At 34.7% G+C, this 20188-nt stretch overlaps 1 protein-coding gene across 3 annotated transcripts in view; it reads left to right on the forward strand.

Moving 5' to 3' along the window:
• The first annotated feature begins 455 nt into the window (after positions 1 to 455).
• Positions 456 to 20188, forward strand: part of LOC126756574 (synaptic vesicle 2-related protein) — a 49997-nt gene continuing 30264 nt past the window's right edge. The window contains exons 1-4 of one of the 3 annotated variants that reach the window (XM_050469759.1): positions 461 to 689; positions 834 to 958; positions 6782 to 6867; positions 17582 to 17838. In XM_050469759.1, coding sequence (XP_050325716.1) covers positions 6804 to 6867; positions 17582 to 17838 — 321 coding nt within the window. In that variant the 5' untranslated portion in view covers positions 461 to 689; positions 834 to 958; positions 6782 to 6803. Of the gene's footprint in view, positions 690 to 833; positions 959 to 6781; positions 6868 to 17581; positions 17839 to 20188 lie in introns of all 3 variants that reach the window. The other 2 variants (XM_050469760.1, XM_050469758.1) reach the window with 2 other exon arrangements.

Genomic DNA, 20188 nt, shown 5'->3' on the forward strand with positions numbered 1-20188 from the left:
TATTTTCTCGTCATCGATTGGGGAACTGTTTATATGCATTCACTACCATTCAGCAGGTTGGAGAAATGTTCCCTTCATAATTTTAGTATGCTCTGGGCATCGGTTACTAGATCATCTCCTGTCCTTATTATTTTTCACATAACTGTTTATATTTTCGTAATCAGGAGAACTCTTACCGTAAATACCCATGTTAATCCCGACATTGGGGCAAAGAAATCTTTGATTGGGGCATGCTACTCTAATTATGTATGTATACACATACAGACATATAGATACATACATAAGTATATTCTTCATCTAGAGGACCACTTCTATCTGTACACACCCAACACCGAAATCGGAATATTATATTATAATATTTATAACCCACAAAGACTCTGAATTAAAAATATAATCTTTAATTTTTTAGATTTTTAAGTATTTGCTGTTTAATCTTTCTTCTTCTTTTTGTTCGTTTGTTAAATATTATGATAATTATTTAAAACTAATAAGTATATGTGTGTACATAAGTATGTACATATGTAAGTGTAAAAGACTCCAGAAATGGAAAGTTTTTTTTCAGGGGACATCTTTCTGAGTTACGTATGCATGTACGTATGTACTTATGTATGTGTGCATTTTTGTAATGTGAGCCAATTCTGATTAATTCGTTTTAAATTAATAAATTCCGAGATATTTATGTATTTGGAGTAAGTGCACTACAAGCATACATATACATACGTAATAATGTTTCAGAATAAGAATATTTATGTTACGTAATAATATATCTGAATATATATTGAATCAACTTTCGTTTCCATAAACTTCGTACTCATTATTTGGTTGGGTTTTAGAATAACATCACCCAATTTCGCGGATAAAATGGATATGTACGGATAGAAGTGCTTCTCCAGGTTAAGAAAATATGTATATGCAGTGGATCACAACTAAAGTGATTTAGCCGTATAAAAATATTAAAGCAAGTATTACCAGGAAACTAAATACATTTAAAAGCAAAAATATAAATACAACTAAACAGCGGCAGATATAAACATTTAAATTAGGCTTTAAAAAAATCAGATTTTATTGTTATTTTATTTATCTAGGCACAATTCCAATTTCTTTGGCGCCGTAATCTGAAGGTACCGTTGGAAAGAGGAAGCCCTCCTGATTAAAAAATATAAGGGGTTATAGGTACCGCAAACGCTTAGTTTACCGTAAACTCTTAGTAGATATTCGACTTCAAAGTTCAAAAATTCCCAAAATTCGAACATTTCAACAAGCTATTTCACTACATTTCACACACTTTAAACATTTAAACAAATTCACAATTTACACTTTTTGCAGGTTTTATAAGTAAGAACTCTATATTTTAAAAATTACTTTTACACTCGTAGTGAGCAACATTTATGTACTAACAATTATGAGGAAATGGAGCGCTACCATATGATTATAAGCAAATATGATGAGCAATTCGTGAAATTTCTCTTTTTCGCTGTAATTCTTTCTTTATTTAGCAATCATAGTTCTAACAAAAACAAGTGTCTACAAATTATATTTTAATTTAAAATGAGTATAAACAATCTTTCCATGCATATGGATATTTTCTTATTTAAATTTAATAAACAAGTAGTTTAAATAATAATAATACATAATAAAATAATAAAAAACTATAGGGGTATTCTCTTGCTCTTGCAAAACTCGGTGCACGGTGCAAGAATTGCAGATTTACAACGGCACAACAACAAACACACGCAGAAAAATATTTGCAAGGGCTGTAAAATATGTCAGACCAAAACCTATGTATATTTGCATGCAATGTCACGCAAAAATATAATTGCAACCCTGTTGTAGTTGCCATTTTACATAAAGACATATTACCTCGTTAAATTGTTGAGGAAGATAAGTTTTAAATGGATTTTATTATTTCTATTTAAATTTTAAAGATTTGTTACAGTTTTTTTTCTTAAAAATGTATGCAGAAGGTGCGCCAATTCACAATAGCCATGCTTAATAGTCATTCACAACAAATTGACCGAATTAGCCATTCATATATCACTAGATTCTGCAATGGGTGCTCTCGTGCTCTTGTATATTTCGGTATAGTATTTTTGCAATCTGCAATCTTGCAAGAGCAAGAGAATACCCCTTATGATTTTTAAAGATGTACTTCAGTCACACGGAGTATAAGCTCGATCAGGGTTATTTTTTTAAAGCGCGGCCGAAGGCCCCCAACGCAGAAAGGAGTACTACGCGAAAGTACTTCCGTCACCCCGGGTGTTCGCTCGACCAGGATACTTCGCGAAAATACTTCAGTCACATAAATTACGTATTACACATATACATATGTAGAAAGTATTTTTTTTATAGTTAATAAAGAAAAAAGAATCACGCGATAAAACAAACAAAGAAAAATTGTTAAAAATCCTACATATTTACTGTTTAAGATGTGGCAAGGCTCGTTTTCCTCATAATTGTAAACAATCTAACCTTTTCAACGATGAGTGTGCTAAGCTGATTTTTAAATTAAAAATTTAGGTAAAATATAGCAAAATAAAAGTGAAATGTAAGCTTATTTCAAAGCTTAGAGTGTGTATTTAAATATACAAAGTGAAAAATGTGAAACAATTTTGTGAAACATAGAGAAATAACATGTTTTCTTAGTGCAAATGGTTGGATAGAGCTGATGCTCCAGATTAAAAATATATATGTTATAGCCGACGCAAACTTATAGTTTTCGAGATATTTGAATTTAAAGTTTAAAATTTCGCAAATTTTATTTTGAAATTTCTCGATTTATAGTAACTTTTTTATCATATTATACACTTTTTATACACTTACACTTCACTAAATTGTTTGTACATATTTTTTTATTTTCGATATGTTTTTTTTACTGGCGTAGACACCTCTTACGCGATTATAGCCGAGTTAACAAAAGCGCGCCAGTCGTTTCTTCTTTACGCCAACTGGATATTCCAAGCGAAGCCAGGTCCTTCCAACGGAGTGGAGGTCTTCCTTTACTTCCCTCGGCAAGTACTGCGTCGAATACTTCCAGAGCATGTTTTCGTCCATTCGGACAACATGGCTTAGCCAGCGTAGCCGCTGTCATTTAATTCGCTGAACTATGTCAATGTCGTCATATATCTCATACTGCTCATCGTTCCATCGAATGCGATATTCGCCGTGGCCAAAGCGCAAACGACCATAAATCTTTCGCAAAACTTTTCTCTCGAAAACTCGCAACGTCGACTCATCAGTTGTTGTCATCGTCCAAGCCTCTGCACCATATAGCAGGACAGGAATTATGAGTGACTTATAGAGTTTGGTTTTTGTTCGTCGAGAGAGTACTTTACTTCTCAATTTTGTGTAGGCTTATCTCACGGTAATTGGCGCAGATTGTGGGGTCTCCTTTTTATGGATTGGGCATAGCACACTTAAATTCCAATCGTTGGGCATACTTTAGTTCGACCATATTTTACAAAGAAGCTGATGCATGCTCCTTATCAACTTCGCCGCCGTGTTTGAATAGCTCGGCCGGCAATCCATCGGCCCCCGCCGCTTTCAGGCGGGTAATTGCTATTCGAACTTCTTCATGGTTGGGCAATGGAACGTCTGCTTCATCGTCATCGATTGAGGAATCGGGTTCGCCTTCCCCTGGCGTTGTGCGTTAACTGCCATTCAGCAGGCTGGAGAAGTGTTCCCTCCATAATTTAAGTATGTTCCGGGATTCGGTCGCTAGATCACCTTTGGGGGTTCTACAAGAGTATGCTCCGGTATTGATACCTTCAGTTAGCCGCCGCATCTATTCGTAGAATTTTCGAGCATTACCCCTGTCGACCAGCTTATCAAGCTCTTCATACTCACGCATTTCGGCCTCTTTCTTTTCTGTCTGCAAATGCGTCTCGCTTCCCTCTTCAACTCTCGGTATCTATCCCATCCCGCACGTGTTGTGGTCGATCGTAACGTTGTGAAGTAGACAGTATGTTTTCTTTCCACGGTGACACGGCATTCCTTATCACACCAGCTATTTTTTTGCGTTTTCAGAAAACCGATGGTTTCAGTTGCAGCTGTACGTAAGGAGTTTGAAATGCCGTCCTATAGGAGATCAGGAATGGAAGTCGAGTAGAAAATCGTACGGCAATCTGTTGTGAGTACAGCTTCTCGACGTCGAACCTTCCTCGTGTTTGTTGGCGTACACTGTCAAAAAATGATCGATCTGGTTGGAGGCTTTTCGGTCCGAAGGCTGCTTGATGAATTTTCCCTAATATAAGAATATCAAGCGACAGCTGTATTTGTATATGGAATGTAAACAAATATCAAGTGACAATTTAGGGCCGGCAAAATATGTCTTCCAAAAACATCGATTAAACTAGAGCAGGCACCGATTATAATGAGGGGAATGTAAGTTTTCAAGTAGTTTTCAGCGAAAACTGTGTTTTCGTTTAACAGATTTTACATGGACGAAAACACAAAAAAAAATCGGTTTTCCCACGCAAATATGTTTCCGTTGTCGGTCCGAACATAGTATTAAAAATAAATCAATTTTACATAAATTTCGTAAATATTATGAAACAAAGTCCAACATATATTTTTATTTCTATTGGTAATTATGTTTTTTGACTATGTTATTCTCGTAGAAAATTTAATATTAGATTGTCAAAAAAATCTTGCGGTATTTTTGCTAGTTGGCGCTGAAAGCGCGTAGTTCTAGTTTTAGTCGTCGCATCGGGTCATGCTATACTTTTTTGGAAAGCTCATTTCATGCGCTAACACGTGTTTGATTGATTGTCGTTTCTTTTAAGTCGTTCGTGAGTTAAGCGTCGCAAACATGAAGCAAAATAAAAAGAAAATACGGCATATTTTACAGTACTACTACGACAAAGGCAAAAATGCATCTCAAGCCAATAAAATTTGTGCAGTTTATGGACCCGATACAGTTTCCATTTCCACCGCACAACGATGGTTTCAACGTTTTCATTTTGGTGTAGAGGTGGTCGAAGATGCGCCACGCTCCGGAAGGCCTGTCGTTGAAAACAAAATTGCGATAAAATCGCTGAATTGGTCGAAAGAGACCGGCATAGTAGCAGCCGTAACAAGACAAGAGCTGGGCATGAGTCATCAAAAATTCATTTCAATTTCAATAAAAATAAAAAAAATTCAATAAAAATACCGCAAGACTTTTCTGACAACCCATTATTTGTTATCGACATATTTATTTTCATTCAAGTGTAAAAACTTCTCTGAATAATGAAATGTAATAGATTTTGTGACTGTCACTTACAGAATAGCAAAATTGTCTCTAACTTAAAATCTCAAATTTAGAGGCTTGAGACTGTATCACAGTACAGAATCGCACTATAATTCAGCAAAATTTGGAAAACCGCAAAGCAAATGTCGGGTGTGTTCGTTGGGAAATTACTGCGGCAGTGTTGCCTTTGATGCGAAAGCATTACGTTCTATGCGAAAATTCGAGCAACATTACCAAAGTAACACGCCAACACACCATAATGAATGCGCCAATTGGAATGCGCGGTAAGATGGAGGAGAAATTGTAAGTGAATTGTGTCTTAAATATTAATTTTATGTCTGATATACATAATATATTAGGGGTATTCTCTTGCTCTTGCAAAACCCGGTGCACGGTGCAAGAATTGCAGATTTACAACAGCACAACAACAAACACACGCAGAAAAATATTTGCAAGGGCTGTAAAATATGTCAGACCAAAACCTATGTATATTTGCGTGCAATGTCACGCAAAAATATAATTGCAACCCTGTTGTAGTTGCCATTTTACATAAAGACATATTACGTCATTAAATTGTTGAGGAATATAAGTTTTAAATGGATTTTATTATTTCTATTTAAATTTTAAAGATTTGTTACAGTTTTTTTTCTTAAAAATGTATGCAGAAGGTGCGCCAATTCACAATAGCTATGCTTAATAGTCATTCACAACAAATTGACCGAATTAGCCATTCATATATCACTAGATTCTGCAATGGGTGCTCTCCTGCTTTTGTATATTTCGGTAAAGTATTTTTGCAATCTGCAATCTTGCAAGAGCAAGAGAATACCCCTATTAATTTAATAAAAAATGTCATCGGGGTATAATTCAACACTTTTGAAAATTCTTTTACTTTTATTACTGTTCTTTTTTGCAGTAGTCTTTAGACAAGAAACGATTTTATCTACACCTTCTTTTCTTAGTATTTTTCATAAAATGTTCACATCCATTTTCCAAAATTTCGTCAGCAATTATATACATAATACGTTAAAATTTCCGTATTTGCAAGTAACATGTTTTGCCCGAAATAATTACTGCACAATTGCAGCAAAGTATCAGCAGAGTATCAGCTCAGCATCAGCAACAAAGTATCAAGTTACCAACAGGGTTGCAGTACTGCGGTAATTATTAAGCAGCTCGAACACAGCCGTCGCTAGCTTTATCTCCCCGCATCGGTTCGTAAAATTTTACTTCATGGATTTAAAGTTATAAAAACTCTGATTCCTTTGTTATTGGGCAATAGGATATAGCGCACGATGTGCCAAAGTTTTTTTTTTAATATATTTATATCGTATATGGATTTTAGGTGAAAATTTTAAAACGATATCTAATCAAAAATTATGTAAATGTATGGCCGCGGCTCTCATACAAACGAGACCACTGTGCTTTCGCCGGTTACATTTTTAGATTAAACTATACATATATGTATGTACATATGTTTCTATAATAGGTATTATAGCATCATTTCATGATAGTTACATAATTATAATTATATTCTCTAATAATTTATTTTAGGTGACTAAAGTGCAGACAAAAAATGATTAAGCAAACGCATACGGAGTTATTAAATATTGATGGAGAGTTAGAAACTCTTCCCGCAGGTAAGTGGCTTAATTATATTCTAAGAATTACGTTGCTGTTCTGAACTTTTTGTAAATAGTGCACCATATCCAAATTTAATTATCCAGCAATAGAAGAGGTATAGTTGTAAAAAAAAGCATTGACGCGTTTAGTGGGGTATGTTTTTTTCATTTTCAAAGAAAATGTACTATATATTTTTTTACATCATCAGAAATCTCTACTTTTCTTCAACGATTATTAATCCTTTAAAAAATCAGATATTTTGATGTGAGGATTTTCGATTGAACAACAATCTTATAATATTTAATGTCCGATTTGTATAACAAAACTTTGTTTGAAGGCTAAGATAGAAGTGTTATTTGCTGCTCTTATTTTCATATTTTGCTTGATATGACTTTACCACAGATACAGATTTGTCCAGGTGAATGCCAGGATAAGTTATTTTATTTGCTTGGGGTATTAGGATTCTTTCCATTTTGATAAATGACATTTGATAAACAAAAATGTATATTTTCACATATTTGGCCATATAGTAAGTGCGCAACTAATGCTTCATTTAGTGTCCGACTTGCTAGATGTAAGCAAAACCATTTATACAAATCGAGCAATGGCAACATCACGGCTCGTTGTTTCACTTAACCTTTTTGGAGTTCCTGATGTGCTTCAGCCGTCGATTTATTTGACTAAAAGAAGAAAAACAAAACTTCCCGCAAATGACGGTTATGTGGAAAAAACGGACATATTTGCCCAACCAAAATGTGATACATAAACAAAGTCTTGGGAAATACAATTCCTTTTCAGATGTATGGGTTAAGTTTATCACGATTTGGATATATCAAAATCGATCACCACTAACTGCTGGACCATCTATTGCCAAACAGCGAGAACTTAGTTACTTATCAATACATTAATTCGACAGTTGGTCAGTCATTCTTCGATAAAAGGTAGCGGTTCTTGGCGCTATGATTGGACACACTAAGGCTGTGTAATTTCCGAAAGTCAACAAGGTGTTTTTTTAATTTGTTGGTGTACCTGCTATATATGTAAAACACTTATTGGGTTAGCCCTAGCACACTGGCCTTGATATACACACACTCTAATCGTTTGTTCATCTTGACCAGGAAAGGGCACGACCGCAATCAAACACACAGCACAGTAAATAACGAACAAAAAAAATCTGCTTGTCGAAAGACCACGTCAAAGTGATTATGTGTACGTTCAAATATATAGAACAACTGACTTGTGACCTTTCAATACCCAATAAAAGGATTTAAGCTTGTTAGCTCTCAATCATTAAATGTTTTTAATCATTTTCCATTGAAAATAATACTATGATGCTTCAAATTACAAACCGTTTCATCAAATACCTTTAAATTTCACAAATTTATTTAATTTTCATTGTTTTACATTTTTTATAAGCGGTTTTGAACGATGCAACAAATCCATCCGTTTACATATTTTTTTGGTAAGATTTCAATCTGGCCATCGCTCGCTTTCAATTGATAAACGTCAAAATCTACTGAACCGGATTAGCAGTCAAAGCTCAGTAGGTTTTGACGTTTAGCAAGTTGGACATATCTTTATCTCTGCTAGATGTTATCCAGTCGCTGTCTCATGGATAATATGATACGAATCTCTCATACTGGCTCTCATTTTTCTCTCAAACGCGTTCCCTGATTATTTATTATTATGTTGGTAGTGATGGAGATCAGGGAATTTCGAACAGCTGATTTCAGAAAACGCGAGATGCCAGAAGTAAACCGCTATTATTACCTGACAAAATCAGTGTGAAATGAAATTGTGTGAACATATTTTGGTAAAATAAATGTTTATGTAAATTAATTATTGATTTTGCACTTTAACATTTATATATGCATTTTCAAAGCGTTTAATTTAGTGTTTTGTATAATTTATCGAAAATGCCAAAAATAAAGAAATGTGTGGTCCGAATATGTATCTAATTTATATGTAAATATTATTTTAAGCTATAGTATATAAGTATATACATGTATTGAATACATTTCTCTTGAAATATGTGACGTTTTTTTATGAATTGTTTTGTTTTTCTGTTTATTTATTATTTTAAATTGTTACAACTTGTGATATTTTTTGTGAATTGCTTTGCTTTCTCATGTTTATTTGTATAGTAGTGTGAAAAATGCAAAATACCCAAAAAATGTTTATAAAATACCCAATCTAATATTTTTAAGCAGTGTCATCATTGGCAAATTTTATAAAAAATATGAGTTTTTTCTCTCGAATCAAAGAGTTTCGTATCATCTTATCCATGGCTGTCTTGACTAGAATCATCTTGACCTGTCATTGGTAATGAGAACACTTCATTTACCCGACTTTGAAAGTTGGTAGGTTTTGACGTTTTGCAATGGAATGAGTGGAAAGACCAAATTGAAATCCTACTAAAAATATATGTGATCGGAGGAATTCGTTACTGTCGTTCAAGACATTAATAGAAAATGTAAACCAACGAAAATTATAGACAATGCGAAATTTAAATGTACAAGGTCTGTCGCAAAAGAAACCGGATTGTTAGAAAAAACAACAAAAAATTAATATTTTTCAAAAGTTATATTTTTTTATTCAAAGTAGTTTCTTTGTGCTTCGATACAGCGTTTAGCCCGGTCAATTAGCATTTCAAATGAGTGTTTAAGGTCATTTTTCGGAATGCTCTTGTGAATATCGGTCGTCGCCTTTTGGATAGCTGAAATGTCCTGAAACCAGTAAAAATCACAGGGTGCCAGATCAGGTGAGTAGGGTAAGTGATTAATGGTTAATATGGAGTTTTTTGTCAAAAAATCAGTGACAAGCGTCGACCGATGACACGGCGCATTATCGTGCAACAGGCGCCAGGACCCTGCCTCACGGTATTGTGGTCGAGCACGACGAATGCGTGACAAAAGACCCTTCATAACACCAAGGTAAAACACAGCATTAATTGTTTGGTCAGGTGGGACGAATTCTCGGTGTACAATACCCTCGGAATCGTAAAAACAAATCAGCATTGTCTTTATTTTTGACTTCTGAAGACGATCGACTTCTGATCGTCACAGAGGTCCTCACGACCTTCTTGGAATCGCTTAAACCACTCATGCACATTACTACGGGATAGGCACTGATCACCACAAACTTTTTTCATCATTTGAAATGTTTCAGTAAACGTTTTCCCAAGTTTAAAACAAAATTTAATATTTGCTCTTTGCATTTTACGACCGATGACCAAAAGCTGCTGTCACTTTTTGATCAATAACATCGATTATAGTTTATCCAATTGTCTTAAAATTTTTACGAAATGTCAACAAGAGATCAAACTTTTTATTTCATATACCCGCCCATAGGTGGCGCCACCAGAAACAGTTTTATTTAAAAAGTTATGTGTCTTTTGCGACAGACCTTGTATCGGGTGATTTTTTAAGAGCTTGATAACTTTTTTAAAAAAAAAAAACGCATAAAATTTGCAAAATCTCATCGGTTCTTTATTTGAAACGTGAGATTGGTTCATGACATTTACTTTTTGAAGATAATTTCATTTAAATGTTGACCGCGGCTGCGTCTTAGGTGGTCCATTCGGAAAGTCCAATTTTGGGCAACTTTTTCGAGCATTTCGGCCGGAATAGCCCGAATTTCTTCGGAAATGTTGTCTTCCAAAGCTGGAATTGTTTAACTTGACGTAGCCCCACAAAAAATAGTCTAAAGGCGTTAAATCGCAAATTGAATGAATTGTTCTCCGAAGTTTTCCCTCAAAATGGCCATAGAATCGCGAGCTGTGTGGCATGTAGCGCCATCTTGTTGAAACCACATGTCAACCAAGTTCAGTTCTTCCATTTTTGGCAACAAAAAGTTTGTTAGCATCGAACGATAGCGATCGCCATTCACCGTAACGTTGCGTCCAACAGCATCTTTGAAAAAATACGGTTGATTCCACCAGCGTACAAACCACACCAAACAGTGCATTTTCGGGATGCATGGGCAGTTCTTGAACGGCTTCTGGTTGCTCTCTCATTCAACCAGAAATGAGCCTCATCGCTGAACAAAATTTGTCGATAAAAAGCGGAGTTATATTTAAAACACTGTTTTGGTAATAAAATTCAATGATTTGCAAGCGTTCTTTAGTAAGTCTATTCATGATGAAATGTCAAAGCATACTGAGCATCTTTCTCTTTGACACCTTGTATTTGACAAAACGTTTTGACAAAACGTGACGCACATTCATAGTATTAATTTTCAATGGAAAATGATTTAAAACATTTATAAATTGACAACTGACAAATCTTAATTCCCTTTATTAATTATTGAAATTTTAAAAGGCAGTTGTTATATTGCTTCATAAAATCATAAAAAAAGATGTAAATAGTTTTTTCATAATTAAACGTCCAATATACAATAATATTTTTTAATCGTAATAAGATTTGGATATTTTAATGTAAATAGCCAAAAACAAGTATTTTGTCTGATTCGGTTACAAATTCGCTAATTTTGAGGCGCTTTAACGCTAGAATAAGTTGGGAATCCCTTTATTCTTTGCAGAGATAAAGAGATGCCCAACTCATCTCTGAATGGAAGTGAGAGTGCAATTGCTAATCGACAAAACCTCCTGAGCCTGATCAGCTGTTAAAGTTCAGGAGGTTTTGACGTTTAGCAATTGGAAGTGAGCGATAGCCAGATTGAAATCCTACCAAAAAAAAATTTAAACGGAGGGATTTGTTGCATCGTTCAAGACCACTTATATAAATGAAAAACAATGAAAATTAAATAAATTTGTGAAATTTAAAGGTATTTGATGAAACGGTTTGTAATTTGAAGCATCATAGTATTGTTTTCAAAGGAAAATGATTAGAAACATTTAATGATTGAGAGCTAACAAGCTTAAATCCTTTTATTGGGTATATCAAAAGTCAGTTGTTTTAACATACCATAAAAAGACTAGTATTTTTTTCGTACTAAATGTTGGTTGTTTTAATTTTAATGCACAAAAATTATTATTTTGACCGATCTGGCCTTAATGGAAAATGTTATAAAAAATGCTAATTTTGAGGCGCTCTGGAATAAGTTGAACATCCCTTTAGTCAGCTTACAGAATTGTGCTATGAAATGTCGACCACTGATACAAATTCAACAGCGTATGAGTATGTATGTATATATATCGAAGAGTGCTCCTAAATAAAATTCAAGGTTAGGCATTACATGTTATTCGTACTTTCTCTATTATTTTCAAATGCAAAACAATCTTAATTAGAACTTTCGGCATTAAGGAAACAAACCATCATCTTTACAGTAAGCAAGCGTTTACACTTCGAAATACTAACATCAGAAATTACTTTGAATTGTTACCAAATATATTATACAAATTAAATTAATAATTAATTTTAATGTGATGTAAATAAACCAATAGAATTTAGTCCTCAAAAAAATATATAAAGATATTATTAAAACCTTTTTAAGTATTATGGACGCCAATTTGGCTTCGATAATAATAAATAAAAACATAAATTGCTTAACAGCTGCTTATAATGTATTGGAAAGCAAAGGTTTAATTCGCAATCAAAGTGTTATATACAAATTTCAATGATGGTTACCATTATCATGCAAAACAAAATAGACAAATACATACATTAAGTTACAATTATAACACAGAACTGTAAAATAAATTAGCAACATTTAACTACTCATAATTAAAATTTTCAAAAATGCTATCGTAATCAAAATAGTATTTTTTGGCCAAGAAAAGAACAAAGAATCAATGAAGTCAAACAGATAACAAATTTTGGTTGCGAAATTCCAACCAATATAATAATAGCCCAAATTTCAGAAAAAGTGAAATAAGGCCAATGATTACAGATTACATACAAGTACAAGTTCAGTTTCATGTTATAACCTCAAAGGAACCTTACCAATAATAGAACTACACAGAGAAAATAGTATTATTTTATGTTTAGTAGATACTACCTCATTCACTTCACTTCTAAACGAAAAGCTTTATCTTACTACAAAACAATGCCAACCCTATATCTAAGTCACATCTGAAGGCGTTAAACCTTAGCCAAATAAAATAAAAAATATTTAAGAACTAAAGAGCAGGTAACGTAAGAGTTGTGATGTAAAGGGCAAAAAATCAAGTTTAATAAGTATTTTTAATTTATATATTTTCCTCTCAAAACTTTTCTCTTACAAAACAGTTATTTAATAACATGTGCATATATATTATACATATTAGGTGCACAACTAAGTTCCCGCTCTCTGTAAACAGATGATGTTATTACATCAATGAGTTTTATTCAATACCTTACCGCTGGTGTGGGGCAATGAAAGACTTGCATCAAGGGAAAATTATTTTATTCTAATTTTTATTTTGTATTTTCATTGCTTATATACTATTTTAGGAATCTTATCTTATATAACGAAATACATATATGTATGTATACATATGTATATATTTTATGCATTTCAGCATATTGTTTATACTGCATGATATGGGTTTGTTTTCAAGTGTACAATTCAATACATGTGTTTGTGTGTTTAATGTTATCTGATCTGGGTTTCTAAAGTGTATAATGAATTTATGACTTGTGGTTATGTATATATACTAGGGTGCTTCAAAAAAAAATTTTTGAATTTTTTTTCAACTCTTACCCTTCAAATGTTAGTGATTGACAAACAAAAAATCCTCCCTCAAGCCAGGCGCTGTAGCTTAACTCTAAGGGGCCGCTATTTTTTTTAGGTTCCCACACATTTAACATAGGAATTTTCGTTTTTTTATTCAAACTAAAATTTCACCGAGGGGATAAGAGATGAAAAAAATTGCAAACTTTTTTTTTGAAGCACCCTAATATATACATAGCCTACAAATTCTTCTTTTGCTATATCGGATGTTTAGACTAACTCAATTGGTATTTTTTTAGTTGCAGAAGACAGCGGGAGTAATGGAACTGTTATTAGTTTTTCTTCCTTTATTTTTGGACCACATTAGTTAGTTTAGGTTCTTTATCATCGCCGTAAAATATTGGAATTTTTAATTTTTCTAATTCCAAGTTATGACGTAATGTTGAGCTCTTCTTTTTTTATCCTCTTTTTGAAAATTTTAACTTCTTGGAAATATTGTTCAGCAATTTCCTCGTATAAGTTGTCAATTTCTGCATCGCTATTTAAGGTAGTAGTCTGGTAACTTACGCCTATTTTCATGACTTCTTTGGAGGGTGGCTTTTTATAGGAAAATATAAAGGAATTATGTTGAATATTTAGAGTGTTTTTATTTACATATTGAAAATATACAAAAAAAAATTTTGAACAAATTTAATACTTTATTACTATTATTATTGTTCCTCGAAGTTGGAACCTCAGAAAAAAATGCACGTGTGTGGCCTGGGTGATTTTGGCTCTTGATGTTATCTGAAATCAAATATTCTTGATTATTCTTAACCTATAGACATGTCATTCTGGTCGGAACTACTGAAGTTAAATTTCAAGGGTAAATAACAAAATGGCGGACTTTGAAAAAAAAGTCCTTTTATTTTAGCAAAGAAAGGGTTGTAAAATAAAAGGTTAGGGGTGAAAAAAATTCTCGTTAGTACCGACGAGCATTATAAGTGTGTAAAACTGTTCTTAATTGGCGTAGACACCGCTTACGCGATTATAGACGAGTTAACAAGCAGCGCGCCAGTAGTGTCTTCTTTTCGCTACGTGGCGCCAATTGGATATTCCAAGCGAAGCCAGGTTCTTCTCCACTTGGTCCTTCCAACGGAGTGGAGGTCTTCCTCTTGCTCTGTTCCCCCGGCGGGTTGCGTCGAATTTTCAGAGCTGGAGTGTTTTCGTCCATTCGAACAACATGATCTAGCCAGCGTAGCCGCTGTCTTTTAATTCGCTGAACTATGTCGATCTCGTCGTATATCTCGTACAGCTCATCGTTTCATCGAATGCGGTATTCGCCGTGGCCGACGCGCAAAGGACCATAAATCTTTCGCAGAACTTTTTTCTCGAAAACTCGTAACGCCGATCTACCATAGCAGGACGACGGGAATTATGAGTGACTTATAGAGTTTGAATTTTGTTTGTCGAGAGAGGACTTTGCTTCTCAATTGCCTACTCAGTCCGAAGTAACACCTGTTGGCAAGAGTTATTCTGCGTTAGATTTCTAGGCTGACATTGTTGGTGGTGTTTACGCTGGTTCCAAGATAGACGAAATTATCTACGACTTCAAAGTTATGACTGAGTGACGTGAGTGCCAAGTCGCGAGCGCGACGACTGTTTGTTTGCAGACATTTACTTCGCTTCCTTATCTATCCTGGAGAAAGCAGAACTAACGGCGCGGGTGTTGAGGCCGATGATATCAATATCATCACTCTTATAGAAGATGGTATCTTCTCTATTTAGTTCTGCGGCTCGAACTATTTTCTCCAAAAGCAGGTTGAAAAAGTCGCACGATAGGGAATCGCCTTGTCAAACCTTTTGGTATAGGAGGGCTGGTAGACCTTCCCGATTTTGACGACTTTTGTTTTGCTCAACGTCAGGGTGGCCGTATTAGTTTTGCGGAAAATAAAAATCCTTTTCGAATTATGACGAATATTTGGTGTGTGTCGTTTTTTCATTTTTTCATATTGAATATCTGGTCAAAAAAAAGGTTTGCCAACAATAAGTTCCAATCACTTTATTACTATTATTATTGTCACTCGAACCTTATATGCGATGTTGAAATCCCACGGTAGTGCACAGATGGGTGGTCCGGGGGCATGAGTTTGGCTCTTGATGTTATCTGAAATCAAATATTCTTGATTAATCTTAATCTATAGACATGTCATTCCAATCGGAACTAATGAAGTTAAATTTCAAGGAAAAATAACAAAATGGCGGACTTTGAAAAAATCCTTCCTTTATTTTAGCAAAGAAAGGTGCGAATCTTAGTAAAACAAAATGTTCCGAGTCGATTTAAAAAATTCTAAAACGTTAGTATCGACGAGAATTATAAATCGTGTGTAGAACAGCCTGTTAAAATTTGAAAGCAATCGGTTCAGTAAAAAAAGCGTTAGGACCCGGGCCGACCAGAAAAACAATGTTTTGAAAAAAACGCGTTTAAAGTTCAACAACTCCGAGAGAGAGGACTCTGAGGCGCTCTAGGAAACTCGTTATAACTCCCGAAATATTTCGAATTTCTGTCTGAAATTTTCATAGTATATTCTCAAAACATTGTACTTTCAAATTAAGCAGAAAAAATGTTCGATTTTTTGAACCCAAGTTACCAGACTACTACCTTAAATTGTTGAACACATTTTTTAGTTGATTGAACATAATTTGCAAATGTACTATTTGTTCATTTGTTAGCACAGTTTTCATATTAAAATCGTCTACAATTTTCCTCAGATTTTCAATTTTCTTCTTGAACATAGATGTTTTTTAATCTAAACTATGGTATTGTACTTAAACTGCTTAAATTTTTGTTTTTCCTAATAGCTTTGATGAAATAGTGTTGGTCGTGTACAACACCTTTTCGGATAAAACTGCCTCTTCCTGTTTGCACCCATGGTTTTTTCCGCAACACTTTTCGTATTTATTAATCAACTGCTTGATATTCTCCAAAAAAATCGTTGGAGGTAAATTGATTTGGTCGCCTCGTTGACCTTGCTGTGCCTCGATTCACAGCCGTTGAGTATTTCTTTGGATGGCAGTTAGATCACTCCGTTTAGTTTCTTGCTAAAACGACTTATGTGTTCAGTTTAATATACACCCGTCTTATAATATTATAATATCTCGGCTTTGCTGATACTAAACAAGTAAGCATGTTTAATAATATTTGAACATATTACCGAGGGAAAGAAATTGTTATTTAAATTAATGGACTGTGTGTGTTATCTTATCTTATTTAATATTCTTATATGTAGAATATATAAAAAATAACTAAATATATTATTAAACTTCCCGCCCTTTGGTAGCAATGAACATGTTCAAATTTAAACAGATGGCTTCAGCAAATAGTGGTGACTGATTTTGATAAATTTAAAACGTAATAAACTTAACCTAGACATTGCGTTCCCACATTAGTGACTTTGTTTTTGTGTCATATACTTTTATAAAAATGTTTGTCCGATTTTTTGCGGGAAGTGGTGATTTTCTTCTTTTAACCAAAGAAATTGGCTACTGAAGCACACCGGGGAATCCAAAAACTTGACGAATGCCATGAATTGGAGACGTTGCTCTATGAGGATCCGTGCCAAATGCAAGAGAAGCTCGCTTCAGACTATATGCGTTGGGATAGATTCAGAAACAAGAAACTTGAATACCTTATGACCTAAATACCAGGAGATTTACGAAAAAATTACTCTGTTGCATGACAGCACTCGGCCTCACGTTGCCAATCCCGTTAAAACATTCCTGGAAACGCTTAAACTGGCAGTACCTCCCCACCGGCCTTGTTTCCCAGATATTGCACTGTCCGATAATAATTTGCCCCGTTCGATGTCGCATGGTCTGGCTCAAAAGCAGTTCCACTCACAAGACTACATCGAAAAATGACTTGTTTCTTGGATAGCATCAAAAGATTATCAGCCTTACCGTAAGGGTATTCGATCTCTTCATTGACGGAAAAATAGTTGATAAAGATTTTATTTATACAGCTTCATAGGTACACAAGTTAAGATACATTTTTATTTAAAGTTATGATAAATCTGCTGTATGAAGGCGACCCTTAACTTGTAAATGCAATTGCCAGATTATAAATTTATATTTTACTAGATACATACACCGTTCAGCAGGCAGTGAATCTCTTAGGATTTGGATGGTTTCACGTTAAACTATCACTTTTTGTTGGTCTATGTTGGATGGCCGACTCTATGGAAATGACCATACTCAGTATCATTGGACCAACAACACAATGCGAATGGAACGTATCTACGTACCAAAAAGCTTTTATGACAACCATTGTATTTTTGGGAATGATTATTAGCCCTTCATTTTGGACTCAATTAAGTGATCGATATGGCCGTAAATCGGTAAGCCTTAATTCATGAAAATAATGATATATTTTAATATATGTGACCTGGTCTACGAAAAGGGAGCTAACGTGCGAAAACTAGTTTTCTGGGAAAAGCTGTTAAAAATAATCGTCAGTTTCTCGTTATCTCTTTAATTGTTCTCCTTTTTTTGACACCTAAGCCCCCTTTCCGTAGACCAGGTCACATATAAATGTATTAGTGAATTGTTACGTTTAGTTTCTATAACATTGGAGCTCATTCCGCAGCTCAATTATGCTTGCAACAACATAACTTACCGTTGTTGCAAGTTATTATAAAGTGTGATCCATTTCGAGGCGAATGACACGCGAGTTATGTATATTCATAAATTCTCTATCCGCGACTTATGTATAAGGTTTACAATTGATTCAGACTAAACAGAATTTTTTGAACGTAGACAGTGCTTAATCTACCGTTATTTGGATTGTGGAATTAAAGTGCGGAATTACAATACACAAGGCGTTCCAAATTAAACAGGACTTAAAAAAAAACAGAACAAATGGTTTTTTCGGCAAAATCAATTTATTTTATTCAAAATAGTCTCCTTCTGCTTCAATACAGCTTTTTGCACGGTCCAAAAGCATGTCGAACGAGTGTTTTAGCTCGTTGGTCGGTATGGCCGCCAGTATGCCGGTGCAAGCCTTTTGAATGGCCTCTACGTCTGCATAACGCTTTCCTTTCATGAGCAAATGTATTTTTCCGAAAAGAAAGAAATCGCACGGTGCTATATCAGGTGAATACGGGCAGTGGTTAATGGTAAAAATGTGATTTTTGGTCAAATAATCGTCCTTCGAGTGTTGGATTTTGAGCAATTTTTGGTCGTCAGCCTTTCGTAAGCCCAAATTTCCGGCCAAAATGCGATCAATCGATGTTTTGGGGTTGTTCAATTCCATTTCCATGAATTTCAATGATTTCGGCTGATTTTTAATGACACGGATATTGACTGGCCCACATGTTGATCGTCATTTATGTCCTCACGAGCACTTTGAAAACGTTGAAACCACTCGTGCCCTCTGTTACGGGATAGGCAATCATCGCCATAAACTTGTTTCAACAATTGAAACGTTTTGGTAAAAGTTTTACCAATTTTAAAACAAAATTTAATGTTGACTCTTTGTTCGAAGCTCATTTTCGCACCGATAACATAAACATACTGACACTTAAAACGCAATAACTTCACTTCCAATTAATGAAATGTCATGAAATTGGACACCAGGCGACATATAGAAGTCGAATGTCAGAAGAATGTTACATACCCAATTTGGTTGAAATCGGTGGAGCCAGCCCTGAAGTATGTATGTGATTTTACCTAAAAGTGCTCGCAAGTGCCGGGTAATTGATATTAAAAAAAAAAATATTTTGTTAAGTTGGTAGGACTGTCCTTAATTACTATGCCAAATATGAGCGCGATTTGTCAACCAGTTTATCTGCAGTAGCTGTTTAATTAGGTACACCTCAGTAGTGCGTTGCGTTTTTACATTGGATTAAAATATCGATAAAAAATTGTATCCAATTGTATCCAATTTTTTATTACCAAATCTTGTGTGCGGAGTCGTTGCGAATGTTGGAAAAGGCTTGCGGTGATTCAGTTTTATCAAAAACTCAAGTCTAAAAGGGATACAAAGCCTTCAAATACGGTCGAGAGATGGTTTAAGACATGCCTCGTTCTGAACGACCTTCGACGCCTTCCATTGATTAAAATATTAAAAAAGATGAATGATGTGGTTCTTGAAAATCGTCAGGCAAGTGCTACATAGACATGGGTTTATGAGTTTGACGTGCAAACAAGTCAACAATCATCGGAGTGGAGGGCAAAAACGAAATCAAAAATCACGCCAAAGCCGCTCAAAAATCAGTCATTGCTTTTTTCGATATTCGTGGTTTGGTGCATCATGAATTCATGCTGGAGGGACAGACGGTCAATTAGGAGTACTGTTTGGCTGTACTGAGGCGTTTTCGTGAGAACATCTGTCGAAAATGGCGGGAAATGTGGAAAAACACTTCAAGCATTTTTACACGACGATAATGCATCATCGCAACGAGCCACGATTGTGACCGAAGTTAACGCAAAAAACGCAATGAATATCATCGATCAACCTTACGCTCCGTGTGATTGGTTCTTGTTAAGGATAAAACAAAATTCGCTGAAGGAGCTGAACGCCATCCTAAAAAGTGCTTAGGAAAAGTGTTTCGAGGACTGGAAAAATCGTTAGCTTAAGTATACTACATCTGGTGGGGATTACTTTGAAGGCGAAAAAATAAATATTGATAAATTATTAAATATTTTGCGTTTTATTTACAATTCCCGGGTACTTTTTGTCACAAGAAA

The sequence above is a fragment of the Bactrocera neohumeralis genome, chromosome 4, assembly GCF_024586455.1.
Source record: "Bactrocera neohumeralis isolate Rockhampton chromosome 4, APGP_CSIRO_Bneo_wtdbg2-racon-allhic-juicebox.fasta_v2, whole genome shotgun sequence".
Lineage (NCBI taxonomy): Eukaryota > Metazoa > Arthropoda > Insecta > Diptera > Tephritidae > Bactrocera > Bactrocera neohumeralis.